Source organism: Sus scrofa, chromosome 2 (genome assembly GCF_000003025.6).
Source record: "Sus scrofa isolate TJ Tabasco breed Duroc chromosome 2, Sscrofa11.1, whole genome shotgun sequence".
NCBI classification, from domain to species: domain Eukaryota; kingdom Metazoa; phylum Chordata; class Mammalia; order Artiodactyla; family Suidae; genus Sus; species Sus scrofa.
The window spans coordinates 142,567,350-142,591,394 of NC_010444.4; the positions used below are offsets into that span (position 1 = coordinate 142,567,350).

Sequence of the window (24,045 nt, forward strand, 5' to 3'; positions counted from 1 at the left end):
ATGACTGTATGACCCAGCAATTTCACTCTTGGGTGTATATTCAAAAATTGAAAAATACTAATTTGAAAAGACGCATGCACCCCAGTGTTCATAGAAGCATATTATTTATAATTGCCAATATATGGAAGCAACCTGAGTGTCCACTGATGGATGGATAAAGATGTGGCATATACATATACACACATATATATACATTACCACATATATATTATTATACATATATATGTATATACATATACACACACACACACACATACACACATCAATGGAATACTACTCAGCCATAAAAAGAATGAAATTTTGCCATTCGCAATAAAATGGATGGACCTGGAGGGTATTACGCTAAGTGAAATAAGTCAAAGACAAATATGTAAGTGATATCACTTACATGTGGAATCTAAAAAGTAAAGCAAACTAGTGAATATAACAAAAAGGAAACAGCCTTACAGATATAGAGAACAAACTAGAGGTTCCCAGTGGGGAGTGGGAAGTGGGGAAGGATAAGATAGGAGTAGGAGATACAAACGTAATAGTTTATAGAGGTACAAACTGTTGCATATACAATAAATAAGCTACAAAGATATATTGTACAACACAGGGAGTATAACTTAGAATAACTGTGAATCAGTATGGTATACACCTGTAACTTAAAAAAAAGAGAAGGTACTAGAGTTCCCGCTGCGGCTCAGCAGTGATGAACCTGACTATATCCATGAGGATGCCATTTTGATCCCTGGCCTCGCTCAGTGGGTAAAGGATCCGGTGTTGCTGTGAGCTGTGGTGTACGTCACAGAAGCGGCTTGGATCAGGAGCTGCTGCAGCTACGGTATAGGCAAGTGGCTACAGCTTCCGATTAGGCCCTTAAGAGAAAAAAAAAAAAGACAAAAAAAGAAGAGAAGATTTTGTCAAATGTAGTCAGTATAGTTTGAGAAATCTTTGTCAGTAATGAAACTGTTTTAAAGTAGGATTGTTCTGGTTATACAGTCTGTACATTTTCAAAAATAATGAGTTTATTTAAATAAGTGAGTTTACGACAATGAATTATACCTTAAAAAGGAGAATGGGTCTTGGGCTTGAAACACTTCGTTATCAAGAGATGAAGAGCCCACACAGCCTGTGCTGGACTGAACACCTTGTGCGGGCTTACCTTTCCCTGCTGCAGTTTCAATGAATATCGTCTCTGCTTGGAGCTTGCACATCTTGTGGCACCTGCCCAACTCCACTGTTAAATTTATTCTTTTTATTTTATTTTTATTCAGGTATAGTTAATTTACAATATTCTATTGGTTTCACATGTATAGAAAAACGATTCATATAATGTGTGTATAAATTTTTTAAATATTATTTTCCATTATAGGTTGACCTTGAAAAAAGACATTGAATGTTGTGTGATACAGTAAATTCATGTTGCTTATCTATTTTATACATAGTGGCGTATATCTGTTAATTCCATATTCCTAATTTATCCCTTCTCCTCCCTTTCCCCTTTGGTAATCATAAGTTTGTTTTCTGTGTTTGTGAGTCTGTTTCTGTTTTGGGAATAGGCTCATTTGAATTATTTTTTAGATTCTATGTATAAGTGATATCATATAATATTTCTCTCTCTGCCTGATTTACCTCACTTAGTATGATAATCTCTAGGTCCATTCATGTTGTTGCAAGTGGCAAAATTTTATTCTTTTTTATGGCTGAGTATAATGTTCCATTGAGTGCATGTACGTGCGTGTATATATGTTTATAATTAGAATTTATCACTCCTTTCCTTGTACTAACGAGAAGCTGGCCACATGACTTCTCCCGAACCTGTAAATATATTGGGCACATCTTTATCCATTAATCTGTTGACGGTCACTTAGGTTGCTTCCATATGTTGGCTGTTGTAAATAGAGCATCGGGGTGTATTGCATTTGTTCTTAATGGAGAAGGAAGAAGGTCTCGTGCAAGAGGAGTGCTTGTAGGCAAACTGGCCTGCGGTGGCCTCTTGGAGGGACTCACCGCCATCCACTGTTGAAGCTGATCTTGCTGTGTCTCTTCTGCATATAAGTAAAGTTTTCCATCCAGTGCTTGACTGCATTGTCTTCTTCTTGATGACTTCAACGCCAAGATGCAATGGCAAAAAGACAAAAAAAAAAAAAAATATTAGTAGAAATAAAGAGGGACTTTTTTTTTGGTCTTTTTTTTTTTGCCATTTCTTGGGCCACTCCTGCAGCATATGCAGGTTCCCAGGCTAGGGCTCGAAACGGCCTACACCAGAGCCACAGCAACGCAGGATCCGAGCTGCATCTGCGACCTACACCACAGCTCATGGCAACGCCGGATCCTTAACCCACTGAGCAAGGCCAGGAATTGAACCCGTAACCTCATGGTTCCTAGTCGGATTCGTTAACCACTGAGCCACGACGGGAACTCCAAATTTTTTTTTTTTTTTTATCTTTTCTAGGGTCACATCCATGGCATATGGAAGTTCCCAGGCTAGGGGTCTAATCGAAGTTGTAGCTGCCAGCCTACACCACAGCCACTGCAACGTGGGATCTGAACCACGTCTGTGACCTACACCACAGCTCCCGGCAACGCTGGATCTTTAACCCACTGAGCAAGGCCAGGGATGGAACCGCAACGTCGTGGTTCCTAGTTGGATTCGTTAACCATTGAGCCATGATGGAAACTCCTATTTCTACTAATATTTTTATGATAATAGTATAGCCACTCCAGTTCTCTTATGGTTACTATTTTCATAATACATGTTTTTCATTTCTTTTACTTTCAAACTGTTTGTATCTTTGAATCTAACCTGTAGAGAATGTACAGTTGGATCTCGTTATTTTTAAATCTAATCTTATAATTATGTCTTTCGATTGGATTATTTAATTCATTAACATTTAATGTTATTATTTATATAGTTGGAGTCATGTCTGCCATTTTACTTTTTGTTTCCTTTATGTCTTAATCTTGTTTTTCTATTCCTCCTGTACTGATTTATTTTTATTAAGTAAATATTTTTGAATATAACAATTCCTTCAGTGAGTTATAAACTGTATCTTTGATTTATTTTCTCAGTGGTTTCTCTAGAGTTTACTATATGCATTTTCACTTATTAGTAACTTCACATTTAAATTAACTTAATTCTATTGAGATATTTTATTATATAAATATTAGTCCTATATAGCTCATTTTATTTCTCCCTTTTTGTCCTATTATTTTTATACATATTACATCTTGTAGTGGGTTGAATTGAGGCCTCCAAAAGGATACGTTGACATCCGAACCCCGGACCTATGAATGTGACCTATTTGGAAAAAAAGGACTTTGAAAATGTAGTTAAGATCTTGAGATGAGTTCATCCTAGATTTTCCAGGTTGGCATTAATTCCAATGACAGGTGTTTTATAAGAGATAGAACAAGGAGATACACAGACACAGAGGAGAGGAGAGATGCATGTGAGCATAGAGGCAGAGGTTGGAGTAATGCCAACAGCCACCAAAAGCTGGATGAGACAAGGAATGGCCTCTCCACTGGGGCCTCCAGAGGGAGTACAGCTGCCAACACCTTGAGCTTGGACTTCTTGCCCCTAGAACTGTGAGAAGAATTGTCTTAAGCCACCCAGTGTGTGGTAATTTTTTACAGCAGGTGCAGGAAATCAATACACTTCTCTATGTATTACAAACTCAACATTACATTGTTATAATTATTACATTATGTAATTTTTATATCATTTTTTTTTGCCTTTTCTAGGGCTGCTTCCGCTGTATATGGAGGTTCCCAGGCTAGGGGTCTCATTGGAAATGTAGCCTCTGGCCTACACCAGAGCCACAGGAACTTGAGATCCAAGTCGCCTCTGTGACCTACACCACAGCTCACGGCAATGCCGGATCCTTAACCCACTGAGCAAGGCCAGGGATCAAACCTGCAACCTCATGGTTTCTAGTTGGATTCATTAACCACTGCATCATGACGGGAACTTCCAATAATTTTTATATCTTTTAAAGAGATTGGGAGAAAAGAGGAAAGCAATGTTATATTCATAGTGTTTCCTTTAAAAAATTTTTTATTATTATTTTTTAATTTCCCCAGTACATTATTTTTTTCTCTTGTACAGCATGGCGACCCAGTTACACATACATGTATATGTTATTTTTTCTCACATTATCATGCTCCATCATAAGTGACCAGCCATAGTTCTCAGTGCTACATAGCAGGATCACATTGCTAATCCATTCCAAAGGCAATAATTTGCATCTATGAACCCCAAGCTCCATCCCACTCCCTCCCCCTTGGCAACCACAATCTATTCTCCAAGTCCATGATTTTCTTTTCTGTGGAGAGATTCCTTTGTGCCTTATATTAGATTCCAGATATAAGTGATATCATGTGATATTTGAATTCTCTTTCTGACTTACTTCACTCAGGATGAGAGTCTCTGGTTCGATCCATGTTGCTGCAAATGGTATTATTTTGTTCTTTTTTATGGCTAAGTAGTATTCCATTATGTATACATACCACATCTTCCTAATCCAATGATCTCTTGATGGACATTTGGGTTGTTTCCATGTCTCGGCTATTGTGAATAGTGCTGCAGTGAACATGTGGGTGCATGCATCTTTTTCAAGGAAAGTTTTGTCTGGATATATGCCCAAGAGTGGGATGGCTGGGTCATGTGGTAGTTCTCTGTGTAGATTTCTAAGGTACCTCCATACTGTTCTCCATAGGGGTTGTACCAGCTTACATTCCCACCACCAGTGCAGGAGGGTTCCCTTTTCTCCACACCCCCTCCAGCATTTGTTATTGGTGGACTTATGAATGATGGCCATTCTGACTGGTGTGAGGTGGTATCTCATGGTAGTTTTGCTTTGCATTTCTCTAATAACAGGGATGTTGAGCATTTTTTCATGTGCTTGTTGGCCATGTATACATCTTCCTTGGAGAAATGTCTATTCAGGTCTTTTGCCCATTTTTCAGTTGGGTTGTTGGCTTTTTTGCTGTTGAGTTGTATAAGCTGCTTGTATATTTTAGAGATTAAGCCTTGTCAGTTGCATCATTTGAAACTATTTTCTCCCATTTTGTGAGCTGTCTTTTTGTTTTCCTTTTGGTTTCCTTTGCTGTGCAAAAGCTTGTCAGTTTGATTAGGTCCCATTGGTTTATTTTTGCTTTTATTTCTGTTGCTTTGCGTATTTATAGTGTTTCTTATTTGCCATGTCTGGTTCTGTTCATTTGTTGCTGTGGATCATTTCCTTATCCGATACAGCCGTCCTCCCATCCATCTCCTTTGTACTGTAATTGGCAAAGCTGTTTCCTTTCTATATATTATAGGCCCAATAGTACATATTGTTGCACAAATTTGCTTTTTTTTTTTTTCCTTTTTAGGGCTGCATCTGCATCATACAGAGGTTCCCAGGCTAGGGGTCACATTGGAGCTGCAGCTGCTGGCCCACCCCACAGCCACAGTAATGCAGGATCTGAGCCATGTCTGCTACCTATGCAACACTGGATCCTTAACCCACTGAGGGAAGCCAGGGATTGAACCTTCATCCTCATGGATACTAGTTGGGTGTGTAACCCACTGAGCCACAATGGAAATTCCCATATTTACCTTTTTTTTGTCTTTTTTTAGGGTGGCACCCACGGCCTATGGAGGTTCCCAGGCTAGGGGTCGAATCAGAGCTACACCTGCCAGCCTACATCACAGCCACAGCAACACGGGATTCGAGCTGCGTCTGCGATCTACACTGCAGGTCGCGGCAAGGCCAGATCCTTAACCCACTGAGTGAGGCCAGGGATCACACCCGCAACCTCGTGGTTCCTAGCTGTAGTTGCTTCTGCTGCACGACAACAGAAACTGCTCCCATATTTACTTTTTTTAAGAAGAGAAAAGAGAAGCCTCAGGGCCAGTCTCAGAAGGGTTACTCCTCACTCCCTGCTGGAGCCACCAGGGGGTCTTTCTTGGGTGTTCACTTTAAGAACCTAGGGGGATTCCTTGAAAGTAAAGCCTATAAGAGTGGGCACGAGGGGCCCATGACTATGACCTTGAGGAGTTTCTCATCCTCAAGATGGTCCACAACCAGCCTCCAGATATTTGCCTGTCAGTTTCTGGCTCTAGTGGTTTTTTTGTTTTGTTTTTGTTTTGTTTTGTTTTTGCTTTTTTTTTTTTTTTTTTTTTTTTTTTAAGGGCCGCACCTGTGGCACATGGAGGTTCCCAGGCTGGGTGTCTAATCGGAGCTACACCTGTCGGCTTATACCACAGCCACAGCAACGCCAGATCCTTGACGCACTGAGTGAGGTCAGGGATCGAACCTGCCACCTCACGGTTCCTAGTCAGATTCGTTTCCGCTGGGCCACAGTGGGAACTCTTCTAGTAGCTTTTGCTCCACAAGCACACCTTGGCTGTGCCTCTCTGGATTTGCTTGTCTTTCCAGATTTCAGGGTGGAGACTGTAAACTCAGTTCTCTGATGGGTTCAGAAAGTCGGCTATCCAGGTTTTCTTCTTGTTATTGTAAGGAAAGGAGTGATACATTCTAAGCCCTTTACAAGTTGGAGCTGAAGCTGGAAGTGTGTGTTTTCTGTTTATTTTTCTCAGGCTTTTCAAGTGTTCTTCTTGTTCTTGACTGTGTATCAAGCAGAGCCTGTTCACTTTTTTATTATTCCCAGTGTGCTTTAATTTATTTCATTACATTCTGTTATTTCTGATTGCATTTCTCTTTTATTTCATGAATCACCTCAGCTCAGTTTTCATGGTGTTTTGTGGTCTTTTCATTTTCTCCTTGATATTCTGTATTTCTGTTTTGAGTTCTTGGTTTCTGAGACCCTTTAACATTGTTTGGTGAATCTTTTGACCAGAGACTTCTAGTCAAAAATTGTATGTTTTGGAGTTCCTGTCATGGCTCAGCAGTAATGAACCTGACTAATATCCATGAGGATGTGGGTTCGATCTCTGGCCTCACTCAGAGGGTTAAAGATCTAGAGTTGCCACGAGCTCTGGTATAGGTTGCAGACCTGGCTCAGATCCTTCCTTGCTGTGGCTGTGGTGTAGGCTGGCAGCTGTAGCTCTGATTCGACCCCTAGCCTGGGAACTTCCATATGCCATGGGTGCTGCTCTAAAAAGACGACCAAAAAAAAAAAAAAAAAAGATCATATCTGTTTGGTAGTAAAAATTTTCAGGTGTGTATTCTTAACTGTTATTTTTCATATTTATTGTCTTATTCCTTCTTGTAATATTTATGTAGATCCTATGTTGGGTCCTTAAAATTTTTTTTTTTTAATTTTATGGCCACACCCAAGGCGTTTGGATTTTTCCGGGCCAGGAATTGAATCCATGCCTCCACCAGTTGGATTCTTAACCCACTGCACCACAGCTGGAACTCCTGTGTTGGCCCTTTTTGGATTACTGCTTATCCTGGCGAGGAGTTCCTTTAGGGCCAGCTATCTGCAGATGGAGTGTAAATGGATGGGCCAGCGGTGCTGGGGACGGAGGGAACAGTTCCTTGTTTACCGTTTGTTAGAGTGGTTCGTGTGTGCCTTCGCTTTTACGTATCTCCTGGCAGCTACAGGCAATTTGTCACCCAGGTTTTCTCTTAACCTTACCACATCCTCTTTTTTTTTTTTTTTTGGTCTTTATAAAATAGATATATAGGTGATTTACAATGCTATGCCAATTTCCTCCTTTCCAATACACCCAGACACTTCCTTATCTTGTGTGGTCTAGAATCTCCAAGTCAGTATTGAATAGTAACAATGACATGAAGTGTGCTGTTATGCCCACAGTTTTTCATGGGGATAATTCTGGCATTTTTACTGTTTAAATTGAAGAGTTCCCATCGTGGCTCAATGGTAATGAACCGGACTAGTGTCCATGAAGATGTGGATTTGATCCCTGGCCTTGCTCAGTGAGTTAAGGATCCGGCGTCGCCGTGAGCTGTGGTGTAGGTTGCAGATTTGGCTTGGATCTGGCGTTGCTGTGGCTGTGGCGTAGGCCAGCACATAGCACGGGAACCTCCCTATGCTGCAAGTGCAGCCCTAAAATTAAAAAAAAAAAAAGAAAAGAAAATGAAGATGGCCAATTTTTTGTGATAGCTGTCAAATTTTTATCACCTTTGCTTTAAATATATATCATAATGATCTGGTAATGTTTTGTTCTGAAACTATCATGTCATGTGACATTTGTATGGATTCTTCTTTGGAGCATATCGATAGTATCCTTGTCAGATCTTCATTTTAGCTTAGGCACTCCTAACAAACGGATGTCAGCGGTACGGTGGCTGGTCGTGGTTGCAGACCTTCCTTTTCAGCCACACTTGATGAAAATTTCCAGTTCAGAGGAAGATCTGGTGTGACTACTTGCCACATATGTAGGAATATGATTTTTTTTTTGTCTTTGTGCCTTTTCTAGGGCCGCTCCTGCGGCATATGGAGGTTCCCAGGCTAGGGATCCATTCGGAGCTGTAGCCACCGGCCTACGCCAGAGCCACAGCAACGCGGGATCCGAGCCGCATCTTCGACCTACACCACAGCTCACGGCAACACCAGATCCTTAGCCCACTGAGCAGGCCAGAGATCGAGCCCGCAACCTCATGGTTCTTTGTCGGATTCGTTAACCACTGAGCCATGATGGGAACTCCAGGAATATGAAATTTGATATGGGTAAAATATGTAATTGAACCAGATTGGCTAGCTCTTAACCCAATGACATTCAGCAAATTTGAGGGGTTTTTTTTAAATTAAGTATAAAAAATCAAGTATAAAAGTCTAGGATTTTTTGACTTCTGTGGCTTAATGACATCTAGAAAAAAAGAAGTGAATTTTAGTTTTTAGCATCATAAAAAGTTATGTGGGAGTTTCTGCTGTGATGCAGTGAGTTGGGAATTCAACTGTAGTGGCTCGAGTTGCTGTGGAGGTTTGGGTTCAATTCCCAGCCTGGGCACTGTGGGTTAAGGGATCCGGTGTTGCTGCAGCATAAAAAAGTTATGTGATGCAGCTGTTAAAGAATCAGATGCAATTTTAGATTCTCTTGCTTGATATGTAGTATTTGGAATGGAAGGGCTAGATCTCTTCTTGGATATGATTTAACCAGTCTGGAGTATGACTTTAAGTTCCGAGTGCTACACTTTGAAGATGAAATTGAATCAGATTTTATAAAAAGGTAATTTTAAGAGCTCACGGCGTTGCTGTGAGCTGTGGTGTAGGTCGCAGACGCGGCTCAGATCTGGCGTTGCTGTGGCTCTGGCGTGGGCTGGCAGCAACAGCTCAGATTAGACCTCTAGCCTGGATACCTCCATATGCCGCAGGTGCGGTCCTATTCAGACAAAGGAAAAAAAAAAAAAAGCAAATCCTAGTCTCTGACACAGAAGTAGATAAGCAGTTTTGGTTCTGAAATTTGGTGAGGAATAATTTTAATTTTTATGAGTTATTTCACATCCTAATGAGGACTCCCCAGGGATGGCTACACTTATGGCATTACCTAACAACCCTGAATGGGCTGACGGGTTTCTTGCCTTAATTTTAATCCAAGACAGTATCATTTTTTGGGTTCCCTAATTCGCAAAAACAAACTAAGTCTCGTTCCTTTGCCTTATATGGCAGCCTGCCCTGCTTCTTTGGAAGAAGTAAGGGATGGGTTTGTGTGATGTTCGGAGGACGTGACTGGTTCTTAGTGGCACACCCAAGTTACCAATTTCACTTTTAGTCCTAACACCAGAAAGCTGGAGCCGTCTCCCTAGCCCTGCCCCCACCTCCATTTTAACTGCCAGTCAAAAAAGTATGAGAGAAATATTCAAGCATACATGAAGGTTGAGAGAAGTGTAATTAACCCCACGTATCCAGTACTCAGCTTTAATAATCACCAGTACTTTTAGGCAATTTTCCGACCAGAATGTATAATGCCCTGAAAGCGTCAATTCTTGATCTGTATTCAGCTTTTGTCTTTCAGATTTTGGTTTTGGGGGCTTTGGGCACTGCAATTATATTAAAAGCAGGAATTTAGGGTTAAATGGTAATTTGAGTCAGTCTCTTTCTCAGCTCTCCTCACTCTCGGGAAACGTCACTAGGTGTAGGGTGTTAGGCGGGATTTGGAGGTGTTTTTTGTGGCTAAGAGGTGTTTTTCACAGAACCGATCGTTCTCGCAATTTTCGTGCAGAAGACCGGCGAAAAACAAAAAGTGCGGCCCTCGAGCCTGTTCTTACCCCATCTCATTGCTGTTTTCCAAATATTTACAGAGCAAATTTACAGAATAGTTTCCTGGTCACTCTCTGGAGAGTATCTCAGTGCTTTCTCTCCCCTTCATCTTGCACCTCCTGTTTGGGGATGAGCTGTCAATCTTTCTAAGTTTCTGGCAGCTGAGACTGATTTCTAACCTCATCTCTCGCCCAGAGCGTCAAGGGCCGCTTGCAACGCACTCCCAGTAGGACTTTCTGGGGAAAGGGCAACTTCTGACCCGCAAAAAGCGGAACTTAGAACCGGAGTGGTGCTCGCCCACTTTGGTGCCCCGGGAAGCTGGAGGAGGACCCTTCTTCCCAGTCTGCCCCTCGCTGGTCCCCTCTGTTGAAATCTTGGAGGCTCCTGGGTTAGAAGGTGCATGAGAGGCTTTAACCCGCCGCAGAGAGACTGAGTATGCAGCAGGGAACGCATCACAGCACTAGGTTTGGGGGGCTCCTGTTTCCTTAAGCCTCGAAGGCGTGGTAGTTCACAGACGCGGTTCCGCCTTCAGCGCCTCCCCCTCCCCACCCCCATCCCACCCCCACCCCGCGGATCCTTTCGAAGTTCCACCCTCTCCGCGGCGGTGCAGGGAGTCTGAGGGTCCAAGCGCCTGGCACCCACGCTCCGCTCTCAAACAGCCGCCGAGCGATGCCCAGGCGAGCTCAGCCCCAGTTAGAAGCCGTCTTCAGGCAGCAGCAGTTGTAGGCGTTAAGGCCACGGTGGTCTCAGGGCGTTGTCCCGGGAAAGGCCGTTTAGAGGAAGGTGTGTTCGTTTCTCGCGCATCTTCCCTGCCCCTCCCCGCTCTGGGTGCCGGGCCTCCGGGGGCGAACCCTGCGGGCGGAGAAGCGAGAGCGCACGTCCCCGAGCCGGCCGTTTACCTCGTCTCTGCTCCCCTAGGCGGCGCTGCGCTCCTCCGCACGGTCCGGTTCCGCTTTCCCAGACGGCGGCCAAGCCTCCAGTGGAGCCAGCCTTGCTCCCAGCCGGCCGGCCCGGGGCAGTACCGGCTTTCAGAAGGCGAACGTCGGCGGGTCTCTGCACCTCCCGCCGGCAGCGGCGGCCGGCCGGCCCTCGCTCTGTACCACGGCCCGTGCTCCCCGGGAGTCCAGAGCATGGTCCTGGGTCGTCACTGTTGGTGCAGCGAGGACGCCGAGAGGGAGGGAGGATGGTGGGCTGGAGGGTGGCGCTTCTATGTTTGTGGGTCTTCTGCGGCTCGGCAGCGGGACAGCTCGACTACTCAGTGTCAGAGGAGACCGAGCGGGGCGTAGTCGTAGGCAATGTTGCTCAGGACCTGAAGCTGAAAGCGGCCGCTCTGTCCTTGCGGAACTTTCGCTTCCTTTCTAGCCACAGCGAGCCCTACTTCGGGGTTGATCTGGCCAGCGGTAGCTTGGTGGTCCGAGAGCCCCCGGACCGCGAACGGCTGTGCGGGGCCAAAGCTGCCTGCATCCTGACCTACGAGCTGGTGCTCCAGGACCCGCTGGAGCTGCACAAGATGCGCGTTCACATCCTAGACACCAATGACAACTCTCCTCACTTCCCTGCTGGGGATGTGCAGCTGCACATTCCAGAGTTCCTGATGCCCGGAGCCCGCTTTACTCTCCCTAATGCCCAAGATGCCGACGAGGGAAGCAACGCGATGCTAAGCTACAGCCTGAGCCCCAGCCAGCACTTTCGCCTGGACATGGGCTCGAGGGTGGACGGCAGCGAATACCCGGAACTGGTTTTGGAGAGGGCCTTGGATCGGGAACGGCGTGCCACCCACCTGCTAGTGCTCACCGCTAGGGACGGCGGGCTGCCCGCGCGCTCTGGAGACGCACAAGTTACCATCACCGTGGTGGACAGTAACGACAATGCGCCTGTATTCGAGCGCACAGTATACCGCACCAGAGTGCCAGAGACGGCACCCAATGGGACTGTGCTATTCCGAGTTCAAGCCTCGGACCCAGATGAAGGCTCCAATGGGAAAATCCGGTACTCCTTAAGCAATAGCACGCAAGGCAAGCTGCGACGCCACTTTCACGTGCATCCCAGAAGTGGGGAGGTGCGGGTAGCTGCCTCCCTGGGTCCGCCTGAAACGGTATTGGAGGCATACGTCGAGGCGAGGGATGAAGGCGCCTTCAGTCTAGCCAGCACCGCCAAACTGCTGGTGGAAGTGGCTGATGTGAACGATCACGCCCCCGAGGTGAACCTCCTCACTCTCTCCAGTCCCGTGTCTGAGGACGCTGCCGCTGGCACAGTGATTGCTCTCCTTAGCGTAAGGGATGCGGACCTGGGTCCCAATGGCAAAGTCGTTTGTAGCGTGTCCAGTGGAGGCCCTTTTAAGCTGAAGGCTTCCTTTGACAACTACTACAGCTTGTTGACTGATGGGCCACTGGACCGGGAGCAGGTCAGTGAATACCAGGTCCTGATCACCGCCTCAGATGGTGGCTCGCCCCCACTTAGCACCCTCAGGACCCTGGCTGTGTCGGTGGCTGATGTGAATGACAATACACCAAGCTTCTCTCAGTCGAAACAGGAACTTTTTGTGGCTGAAAACAATGGCCCAGGGGCCTCTCTAGGACGTGTGTTTGCCCAGGACCCAGACCTGGGGGAGAATGGCCTTGTCGTCTATGAGCTGTTGGATGTTATCGCTGAAGGGCAGGCCACCTCTGGCTTGGTGGCAGTAGATGCATCCAGTGGAGCTATCACTGCCAGAATTTCCTTTGACTACGAGCAGCTCAGGGGGTTTCACTTCCAAGTGGAAGCCCGGGATGGTGGCATTCCTCCCAGAAGTGCAACAGTGACCGTGAACTTGTCTGTGGTAGATAGGAATGACAATGCTCCAGTCATCTTATTCCCCTTGCCTCGAGATGGCTCTGTCCCCGTGGAAATTGTGCCCCGCTCTGCCAGAACAGGACACTTGGTCACAAAAGTGGTAGCAGAGGATGCAGACAGTGGCTCCAATGCTTGGCTGTCTTACCACATCTCGCAGGCTTCTGACTCCAGCCTGTTTAGAATCTCAGCCAATATGGGAGCGCTTCGGACCGCTCGCTTAGTTCTTCCCACTGATGCAGTTAAACAGAGGGTGGTGATAGTGGTTCGGGACCATGGGGACCCATCACTCTCTACTTCTGTCACACTGGGGGTGCTGTTGAGCAACTCTGCCCCTCAGGTCCTTCCAGACTTTGAAGATGGCTGGGAAACGGGAGGGCACCTTTCTGCCCTGAACCTGTGTTTAGTCGTTGCCCTCGCCTGTATCTCCTTTTTATTTCTGGCGTGCTTGTTTTTCTTTGTGTGCAGCAAGTGGAGCCAGAGCCTTGGTCGGTGCTCTCAGAGCTGCGGTCACTCTCCACAGGAGTTGAGGTGTGGAAGCAAGAGGGCTTCGAATCCCTGCGTGATGTCAACCACAATAGATGTCACAACGATCGAGAGACGTTCTCAGACCTACCTCTATCGGGCGTCTCTGGGTCTTGGTTCTGATAACAGCAGTTTGCTCTTGCGTGGGGAGTTCAGTGCTGCTGACCTGAGAAATCTGGCCTCTGGGGTAGGACTGAATGTGCCAATATCCTGTATTCAGATTCGGAATAGGAAAGGGGATCATGCCAGTGTCAATGCCATGGTAAGCACCTTTTATTGGAATTGATTCCCGTGACCAGGAAGTGGCCACTAGCCATTTTCTGAAATGTGTCTTAGATGAGCTCTTGGCAGCATTTAATCCATTGACTCGAACACTCCTGCTTAGCATCCCCTGGGCTAAGAATTCTGGGAGTCTACACGTATTTTTTTAAAAAAGACTATCCTTGGCTTCAAAGAGATTATAGTTTATTTTTGAGAAACCAAGGTAAGAAATGCAAATCTCGTACAGAACAGTTAAAGTAATACAGCATAAAGGTCTAAAGTTAAAAATAATAAAGTGCCAGGTTTTTTGGTACAGATAATAAATGACCTGGGGTGTCTACATAATTCCTTGTAGGGGGAGTTCCCTTCGTGGCTCAGTGGTTAAGGAGTCCGACTAGAAACCATGAGGTTGTGGGTTCGATCCCTGGCCTTGCTCAGTGGGTTAGGGATCCGGCATTGCCATGAGCTGTGGTGTAGGTTCCAGACACGGCTCGGATCCCATGTTGCTGTGGCTGTGGTGTAGGCCGGCGGCTACAGCTCCAATTCGACACCTAGCCTGGGAACCTCCATATGCTGTGGAAGCGGCCCAAGAAATGGAAAAAAAAAAATTCCTTGTAGGGAATTCTTTAAGGAATAACTTAGAGCACGTATCCCTCCATTAGGAAAAATATTTTGAGCAACAGATATGTGTGAGGCATTCTGATATCTGAGGTGAGGATGAAAATTATGTAAGAGTCTTTGCATAGCACAAACTCAGTGTCCTGGATGATGAGACATTTACTCACAGCATTACAATACATAATTTCCAGGTGATAATAACCTAAAACATTTAAAAATAAATTGCAGGGGATGTTCAAAGAAGGGAGGGAGACCATGTAGACAGGGAGGAGGAAATCAGAGCAGGCTTGGTGGTAGAGATGGCATTTGAATTGGCTCTTGAATGCTATACCATTTAATAAAACACAGCGTATTCTCTAGGCTCTACTCTGTAATGAACACCGTTTTGACAAAGTAGTCTTTTTTGAGAATGATACTCCAAAACATAGCTAATAGTTCCACACACTGTTTGTAAGTACAGAGGAATTATAGGCATGTCTCAAAACACCTATTTGTACTGACAGAAGGAAGGTAGCATGCTCGGGTATAGGACTTGACAGCCTTTTATTTTGTGTTCATAATTGATATATTTCACAAAGAAGGCAGATGAGTAATTGTTATGTCAGAAACACTTGTGTGGTCAAAGGTGCCTTTACCATTCTAAGTTCATTCACCCTGGATGTAACGTTATTGTTCCAGAAGCTGGTATGCTTGGAAATAAGTAAATACCATATTTGAGAGTAATGCATCTAATAAAAATTAAATTATTCAAATACTCCACTTTATCTGTGGTGGTCCTTGGCGTTTCAAACCCTTCTGAGTGGAGCAGAAGTTGGGTTAACCATTTTGCAATATTGCTTTCTGACTTCTCCCAGAGATCACAGATGTAAGGTGCAGAAATTAGGGAAGGGGATGAAGGGAATGTTTTGTTTTTCCAAGCAATAAGGGGGAACATTGGGTTATCCGTTATTCTCCTTCAAATGATGATGTTAACTGCAAATAAAATAGATTTGCATACATTGTAATTTTATATAGTTAGTATTAATACATGCTACAATAGAATTCAGTATATGCTCTATGGTTAGTAAGTACTTGATGAATGGGGGCATACATTTGTGAATATGCTAATTGAACAGTCACATTGTTCAACAGGGAAAAACTTTAATTTACTTTTCTACTGTATGTGCCTTGTACAGTCTAAAAGCAATTTTTTTTTTTGGTCTTTTTAGGGCCGTACCCGCGGCATATGGAGGTTCCCAGGCTAGGGGTCCAATTGGAGCTGCAGCTGCCAGCCTACACCACAGCCACAGCAACACCAGATCCGAGCCGTGCCTGTGACCTACACCACAGCTCATGGCAACGCTGGATCCTTAACCCACTGAATGAGGCCAGGGATTGAACCTGCAACCTCATGGTTCCTAGTTAGATTTGTTTCCGCTGTGCCACGACGGGAACTCCCTAAAGGCCATTTTAAATATACTATTTCATTGATTATTTTCTTCCTATTGCTATATAATCCTGAAACAACACAACAGGGATTTTGGGTTCCTAGAGCTAGCATGAAAACCCTTGATGCTGTACGCTGGGCTAAATACAAGTCTGGTTCGTGTCACCTCAGAGTGGTTAGAAGGGACGTATGTCTTCACATTGTGAAATGTGCAGTGAGTGAAATTAAAATGCAGCTAATCTTAAGGGAGAAAATTGGTGCACAAAATATCAACATTTCGGGTATCCAAACACAATGTGTAAACTCATTCTTATTAAGAAAATGAACTCTTTCTTTCTTTTATTTCATTGCTTTCCGTAACATGGAGAGATAAGAACACGAGTAACGTGTATGAAGTTTGGGAGTCAGCAATTTTCTGAGAGACACATGCAACATATGGAAGTTTCCAGGCTAGAGGTTGAACTGTAGCTGCAGCTGAGGCAGCATGCGATCCGAGCGGCATCTGCTACCTATACTGCAGCTTGCGGCAATGCAGGATCCTTAACCCACTGGGCAGGGCCATGGATCGAACCCACATCTTCATGGAGACTACATTGGGTCCTTAACCCGCTAAGCCACAGTGGGAACTCCAGAGAGACACGCTTTGACTAGACTACAAAGGAGATGTAAGTGACAGGAAGAGGAGTGGATCTGAAAGTTAGAAGGAGAATTACCCATTTAAAAGGAAAAAAATACCATGACAGAGGAAAATGTCCCCTGCCACAGAATTTTTAAACTTATCTGCGAGTGGTAAAGGAACAGAGATGTACTGTTCTGATATGCAGGATTATTGTGCCATCTCATTCATCCAGTTGAGGAATCTTTCCCCATCATTGCTGATATTTCACTTTGTAGGTAGCTCATTATCTGTTAATTTTTGTGGGCTGTATATTTCCCAGAAATATAAAGAAAATTTGATGTATAAAAACATGGATAAGGGAATTCCTGTTGTGGCTTATTGGGTTAAGAACTTGGAGTTCCCGTCGTGGTGCAGTGGTTAACGAATCCGACTAGGAACAATGAGGTTGTGGGTTCAATCCCTGGCCTTGCTCGGTGGGTTGAGGATCTGGCGTTGCCCTGAGCTGTGGTGTAGGTCACAGATGCGGCTCAGATCCTGTGTTGCTGTGGCTCTGGTGTAGGCCGGTGGCTACAGCTCCGATTAGACCCCTAGCCTGGGAACCTCCATATGCCACGGGAGAGGCCCTAGAAATGGCAAAAAGACAAAAAAAAAAAAAAAAAAAAAAAAACTTGACATAGTGTCCATTAGTGTCCATGAGGAAGTGGGGTTGATCCCTGGCCTTGCTCAACAGGTTAAGAATCCAGCATTGCCACAAGCTGGGGTGTAGGTCACAGATGCAGCTTTGATTTGGTGTTGCTGTGGCTGTGGCATAGGCCTGTAGCTGCAGTTCCGATTTGATCTCTAACCCAGGAAATTCCATATGCCACAGGTGTGGCCCTAAAAAGAAAAAAAAATGGTTAAAATAACTTCTATATAGCTGGACTATTTGTAATTCAGCACAGAGATTTATTATTTTCTTGTTCCTATCCAAGCGCGTGCTGATCCAGTCTTGATTGTTTAGAAAGGATGCTTGTCGTGGTGTTCAGTGAATGCTTTAAGAACAACCACAAAATTCTAGAAATAAGGTGTTTGTTGCTTCAGTTTTATAAAACACATATCCTTTGAAAAACTTGCAATTTCTTAATTTTAACACTGTGCCCAAGTCACATAGAACCATGTTGATGCATATATGTTTGTATTTTGTTCACATTTCAAGCTCTTATGTCTTAGTTTACAGTGTAGGTGAGCATAGTTTATAGTACTAAAAATAATCACCTTAAGAAATTCAGGAAAATATTTTATTTATGTCTCTTCTTTGATAGTATTTAACAGATATAAACAAAATTTGTCCACTATGCAGCAAGTAGACAACATGAATCTTATGCCAGTTTTTTTTCCGTTAAGATTCTTGATGGACAATTTAACTTTTTAGATTATCCGAGATGGCACCTCTGAGATGTAAACTTCTACTTACTGTTTTTCTTTCACTCTTTTTAAATTTTATTTTGTATTTTTAAAATTGAAGTATAGTTGATTTATAATGTTTTGTTAGTTTCAGGTGTACAACAAAGTGACTCGGGGTGTGTGTGTGTGTAATTTAATATATATGTAATTTTTCAGATTCTTTTTCCATATAGCTTATTACAAAATGTTAAGTATAGGTCCTTGTTGTTTATTTTATATGTAGTAGTGTGTATATGTTACTTCCAGATTCCTAATTTATCCTTCCCTTGAACCTTTCCCCTTTGGTAAACAAGTTTGTTTTCTATGTCTGTCAATCTGCTTCTGTTTTGTAAATAAGTTCATTTTAGATTCCATATATAAGTGATATCATTCCATATATAAGGGATATTTTCCTTTCTCTGTCTGACTTACTTCACACAGTATGATAATCTCTGGGTCCATCCATGTTGCTACAAGTGGCATGATTTCATTCTTTTTTTATGGCTGAGTAATATTCCATTGTATATATGTACCATATCTTCTTTATCCTTTCATCTGTTGATGGACATGTAGGTTTCCAAGTGTTGGCTATTGTGAATAGTGCTGCTGTGAACATAGGGGTGTGTGTATCTTTTCAAATTTGTTTTGTTCTGATCTAACTACTAGTTAAAATTATTTGCCCTGGCACTTTTTAAAATAATAAGTGTTAATGTAGCAAAATGCACAACAGCATGCAACTGAATTTATTAAAAATTCCACATAAAATTATAGTTTTAGCAGATTAATGTAATATTAGTGTATTTTTCTTCTGGGATTAAGACAGTTTCTCTTTGGCCGGTATATATGGGGTAGAAGATATTTTCCCTTTGCAGTGTCATTTGTTAACAGAATGGTAGAATGTTTTTGGCATTCTAGGTGTTTTTATTTTCTAACATTTATTCCCTAAGTAGACTTTCCCATAGGTTAATTGGATGCTTTCTTATGTCTATTTTGACTTCGAAGCTGATAATCACATTTTGAAAAACTTTAGAGTGCAGTGAGTAAGGAAGCACGCATTGCATATGAAATATATTCAGACTTAAAATCATGTAGACAGGACAGTAGTATTTATTCCATAATACAGAAACTTCAAGCCAGTGATAAGGAAAGAAAAAGAGTGGAGTTCCTATTGTGGCTCAGCGGTTAACGAATCTGACTAGCAAACATGAGGATGTGGGTTTGATCTCTGGCTTCTCTCAATGGGTTAGGGATCCAGCATTGCGGTGAGCTGTGGTGTCATCATCACAGATGTGGCTTGGATCCTGTGTTGTGGGCTCTGGCTCAGGCCAGTGACTACAGCTCCAATTGCACCCCTTGCCTGGGAACCTCCATATGCTGCAGGTGTGGCCCTAAAAAGAAAAAAAAAAAAGCATAAGAAGTTGAGTAGAAAAGAGAAAATCAATGCTTTTGGGAAATGTATGAATGGGAAAGTTTTGACAACATGTCTGATGATGTTAATGACCTATTGATTTTTCTTGCCTTCAATATTTGCAATTAGAGGGAAACAATAGTATTCCAGAAACTAAACACACTTAGCTGGGGTGGGATGAAAGTAATCACAATTGCTAAGAGGTTTTTATATTACTCAAATGCATGTAATGTGAATATCAGAAATAGCATTTGGCAGAACATCAAGTGAATATAGATCACAATCTAGGATTCTAACTAAAGTATGGAAAGTAAGGAATTTATTGGTAAGGATTATTCTTTAAAACCAAAACTAAAGGTAGTTACCTTGTTCCCAATTTTAATTGATGAGATGAGGATGGTTCAGGATATGAATAAATTTCATGTCTCTTTTGTACTTCATTTATGAAAAAGAATTAGGACAAGAATTTCCTCCTCAAGCTATAAAAACACAGAAGGTCATTATATATTCCTCTGGAACTTGTCTTGGAATTTAGAAATGAATATGCAATCACATAGTCTCCTATGCTGCAGAGAAAGAAAAACCTTTCGGTCCCAACCCGAATTGTTGGCTGTTCTTAGAGCCATCTGGTTGTCGTGTACACATACACTATTTTCATAGCTGAGCTCTGTTGACATACCTCAAAAATGTGCTCTCTGCATAAAGGCATATTATGTTCATTCTTTAGAATTTTTAAGCAAAGATTACAGGTCTTTAGAATCAAAATGATTTTTATACAAAATGAAAATAATTAAGACATCTTAATAGTGGGTTTTTGCATCTATGTTCATCACTTGAGATTGGCATGTCATTTTCCTTTTTTTATAAGGGTTTGGTATCAAGTTATGCCTGTATAACCAAAGTATAAGTGTTTTTTGTTTTAAAACAAAGTGTGGGATTTTTTTTGTTTGTTTTAAAACAAAGTATAAGTGTATCAAGGTTATGCTTGTATAACCAAAGTATAAGTGGGTTTTTTTTTGTTATAAAACGAAGTATAAGTGGTTTTTTCCCTCTTCTTTTTTCTATTCTCTGGTTGTGTCTGTTAAGATTGGTGATATTTTGGAGTTCCCATTATGGCAGCAAATAAACCCGACTAATGTCCATGAGGCCTTGGCTTTGATCTCTGGCCTCGCTCAGTGGGTTAAGGATCTGGCATTGACATGAGCTGTGGTGGAGGTCACAGACACGTCTTGGATCTGGCGTTGCTGTGACTGTGGCATAGGCCAGCAGCCATAGCTCTGATTCAGCCCTTAGCCTGGGAACTTCCATATGCTACAGGTGTGGCCTTAAAAAAAAAAAAAAAGGAAAGAAAAGATTGGTGATGTTTTTCCTAAATATTTACTACTAAATCCACTAGGGATGTCATCTCTTCCTTAAGTTTTCTTCGTAGGAAAATTTTTTTTTTGTTGTCTTTTTTGTTGTTGTTGTTGCTGCTATTTCTTGGGCCGCTCCCGCGGCATATGGAGGTTCCCAGGCTAGGGGTTGAATCGGAGCTGTAGCCACCAGCCTACGCCAGAGGCACAGCAACGCGGGATCCGAGCCGCGTCTGCAACCTACACCACAGCTCACGGCAACGCCGGATCGTTAACCCACTGAGCAAGGGCAGGGACCGAACCCGCAACCTCATGGTTCCTAGTCGGATTCGTTAACCACTGCGCCACGACGGGAACTCCGGAAAATTTTTAAATTATGAAATCACCTTTCTTCATTAGTAATGGGAGTACTCATTTTTGTTCTTATTTTATTTCTAGAAATTCTTCTTCTAGAAATACATTAATTTCTACTAAATTTTCAAATATTTTGGCATAATGCAAATATTTGGCATTTGTGAACTGTAGTGGTGTTCCTCTTTCCAATCCTGATGTTATTGTCACTTCTTGTTTTTCCTGATTATACTTGGAAGTAGCTTATTAAATTAGTCTTTGGAATGACCAACTCTTGGCTTTGGGGATTCTCTTTCTTGTATATTTGCTTTCTATATCATTGATTTTTGCTCTTAACATTATTTACTTCCTCATAGATTTTTGGTATTCAATTTATTATTTGATTTCTAGCTTCGTATTTAGCATATTGTTTTCAGGTTTTCTTGTTTCTAATGTATGGCTTTAAAGCTGAAAAATTTCCACTAAGTATGGTACTGGCTGCTCCACACAGATCTTATTTTTTAAAATTTTAACTGAAGTATGACATACATGAAAGTTCATATATTATACACACACAGCTTGATGAATAATCCAAAGCCCACACATGAAATCACCACAGAGGTAAGGAAGTAGAAAGCCCTCTGTCATTACACGGTTCTGAAATATAACCGTTATCTTGAGTTCCAGCATCATAAAAGTAGAATCATATAGTATGACTATGTTTTTTGTCTGGCTAATTTCCCTCAGTGTTATGCATGTGACATTCATCTGGTCAGCTGTAGATAGTGATAATCCATCCATTATATTGCTATGCATCCCATTGTATTAATATACTATAATTTATTTATCCATTTTTCTCTTGATGGACTTTTTCAAGTTTATTTATTGCTATTATGAACAATTCTGCCAGAAACATTTTTCTCATGTCATTTGGTGCACATGTATTTGCATTTCTGTTGATTTTTTACCTAGTAGTAGGAACTGCTTGGTTATGAGGTATGTAGGTGCAGCTTTAATAGATACTGCCAACAGTTTCTGAAATTAGTTGTTCCAATTTAGTCTGCTACCATCAGCACTTGAGAGTTCCAGTCACTCTACATCCTTGAATAATTAGCTTTACCAGCCTTTGAAATTTTCGTCATTATAGTAGTATGCACTAGTATTTAATTTTAAACATTTAAATTCTAGGTTTGTGGGTTTTTTCATGTAATAATTGAATATTGGACAGTCTACAAAGGGACTATTAAAATGCTTAGGCAATTCATCCCTCCTGTCCATTATATACTTTTTTAAAGTCAGGTTTATTTGTTGTTTTGAAAATACTGGTTCACTGATCTAGGCAGATCTTCCAAATGTGAACACATTTTATGATAACAGAAAAAGTCACATCTGTCAATATAAGCACTGATCTCATCAGACAGGCTTTTATTTTTTCTCAATGAATTTTATTACACTTACAGTTGTACAATGATCATCATAACCCAATTTTATAGCATTTACATTCCAAGTCCCCAGCCCATCCCGCACCCCCCAACCTGTTTCCTTTGGAAACCGTAAGTTTTTCTAAGTCTGTGAGTCAGTATCTATTCTGCAAAGAAGTTCATTGTGTCCTTTTTTTTAGATTCCACATGTAAGTGATAGCATACGATGTTGGTGTCTCACTGTCTGATTAACTTCACTTAGCATGATAATTTCCAGGTCCATCCATGTTGCTGCAAATGCCATTGTTTATTTCTTTTTAATGGCTAAGTAATATTCTGTCATGTATATGTACCAGAGCTTCTTTATCCACTCCTCTCTCTATGGACATTTAGGTTGTTTCCATGTCTTGGGTATTGTAAATAGTGCTGCAATGAACATTGGAGTACATGTCAAGTCATGGTTTTCTCTGGATAGATGTCCAGGAGTGAAATTGCTGGATCAAATGGTAATTCTATTTTTAGTTTTCTTAGGAAATGCCATACTGTTTTCCACAGTGGTTGCACCAGTTTACATTCCCACCAACAGTATAATAGGGTTCCCTTTTCTCCACATCCTTTCCAGCATTTATTGTTTATAGACTTTTTGTTGATGGCCATTCTGTCCAGTGTAAGGTGGTACCTCATAGTAGTTTTGATTTGCATTTCTCTAATAGTTATTGACATTGAGCATCTTTTCATGTGTTTTTTGGATGTCTGTGTGTCTTCTTTCAAGAATTGTCTGTTTAGATCTTCTGCCCATTTTTCAATGGGTTCATTTTTTTTTTTTTGGTATTGAGCTGCGGGAGGTGTTTATAAATTTTGGAGATTAATCCCTTGTCAGTCACTTCATTTGCAAATATTTTCTCCCACTCCGTGTTTGTCTTTTCATTTCATGTAGGGTTTCCTTTGCTGTGTAGAAACCTTTAAGTTAAATTAGTCCCATTAGTTTATTTTTGTTTTTATTTTCATTACTCTAGGAGGTGTATCTGAGAAGATACTGCTGTGGTTTATGTTGGAGAGAGTTTGGCCTATGTTTATGTTTTCCTCTAAGAGTTTTATAGTATATGGTCTTATGTTTAGGTCTTTAATTCATTTTGAGTTTATTTTTGTGTATTGTATTAGGAAGTGTTCTAATTTTATCCTTTTACATGAGGCTGTCCAGTTTTCCCAGCACCACTTATTGAAGGGACTGTCTTTTCTCCATTGTATATTCTTGCCTCCTTTGTCATAGATCAGTTGACTGTAGGTGCATGAGTTTAATTCTGGGCTTTCTATCCTGTTCCACTGATCTATATTTCTGTCTTTATGCCAGTACCATACAGATTTAATTACTATAGCTTTGTAGTATAGTCTGAAGTCAGGGAGCCTGATTCTTCCAGCTCCATTTTTCTTTTTCAGCATGGCTTTGACTATTCTGGGTCCTTTGTGCTTCCAAGCAAGCTTTAAAATGTTCTGTTCTAGTTCTGTGAAAAATGTCCTTGGCAATTTGGTAGGGATTGCATTGATTCTGTAGATTGCCTTAGGTAGTATAGTCATTTCGATAATATTGATTCTTCCAATCCAAGAGCATGGTATGTCTTTCCATCTGTTTGTGTCATCTTTGATTTCTTTCATCAGTATCTTATAGTTTTCAG

At 42.1% G+C, this 24,045-nt stretch overlaps 5 protein-coding genes across 7 annotated transcripts in view; all 5 read left to right on the plus strand.

The window, feature by feature from the left end:
- Positions 1-24,045, plus strand: part of LOC100621803 (protocadherin alpha-2) — a 188,123-nt gene that overhangs the window by 98,304 nt on the left and 65,774 nt on the right.
- The window catches only part of LOC100621701 (protocadherin alpha-C2), a 210,058-nt gene that overhangs the window by 89,723 nt on the left and 96,290 nt on the right, over positions 1-24,045 (plus strand). The window contains exon 1 of one of the 3 annotated variants that reach the window (XM_021084897.1): positions 8,512-13,777. The exons of the other annotated variants lie outside the window; for them this stretch is intronic. Coding sequence (XP_020940556.1) covers positions 11,345-13,777 — 2,433 coding nt within the window. The 5' untranslated portion in view covers positions 8,512-11,344. Of the gene's footprint in view, positions 1-8,511; positions 13,778-24,045 lie in introns of those variants that run through there. 3 annotated transcript variants of the gene reach the window in all.
- The window catches only part of LOC100738826 (protocadherin alpha-6), a 158,831-nt gene that overhangs the window by 69,010 nt on the left and 65,776 nt on the right, over positions 1-24,045 (plus strand).
- Positions 1-24,045, plus strand: part of PCDHA11 (protocadherin alpha 11) — a 165,995-nt gene that overhangs the window by 45,660 nt on the left and 96,290 nt on the right.
- LOC102160959 (protocadherin alpha-13) overlaps positions 1-24,045 on the plus strand; it is a 110,140-nt gene that overhangs the window by 20,318 nt on the left and 65,777 nt on the right.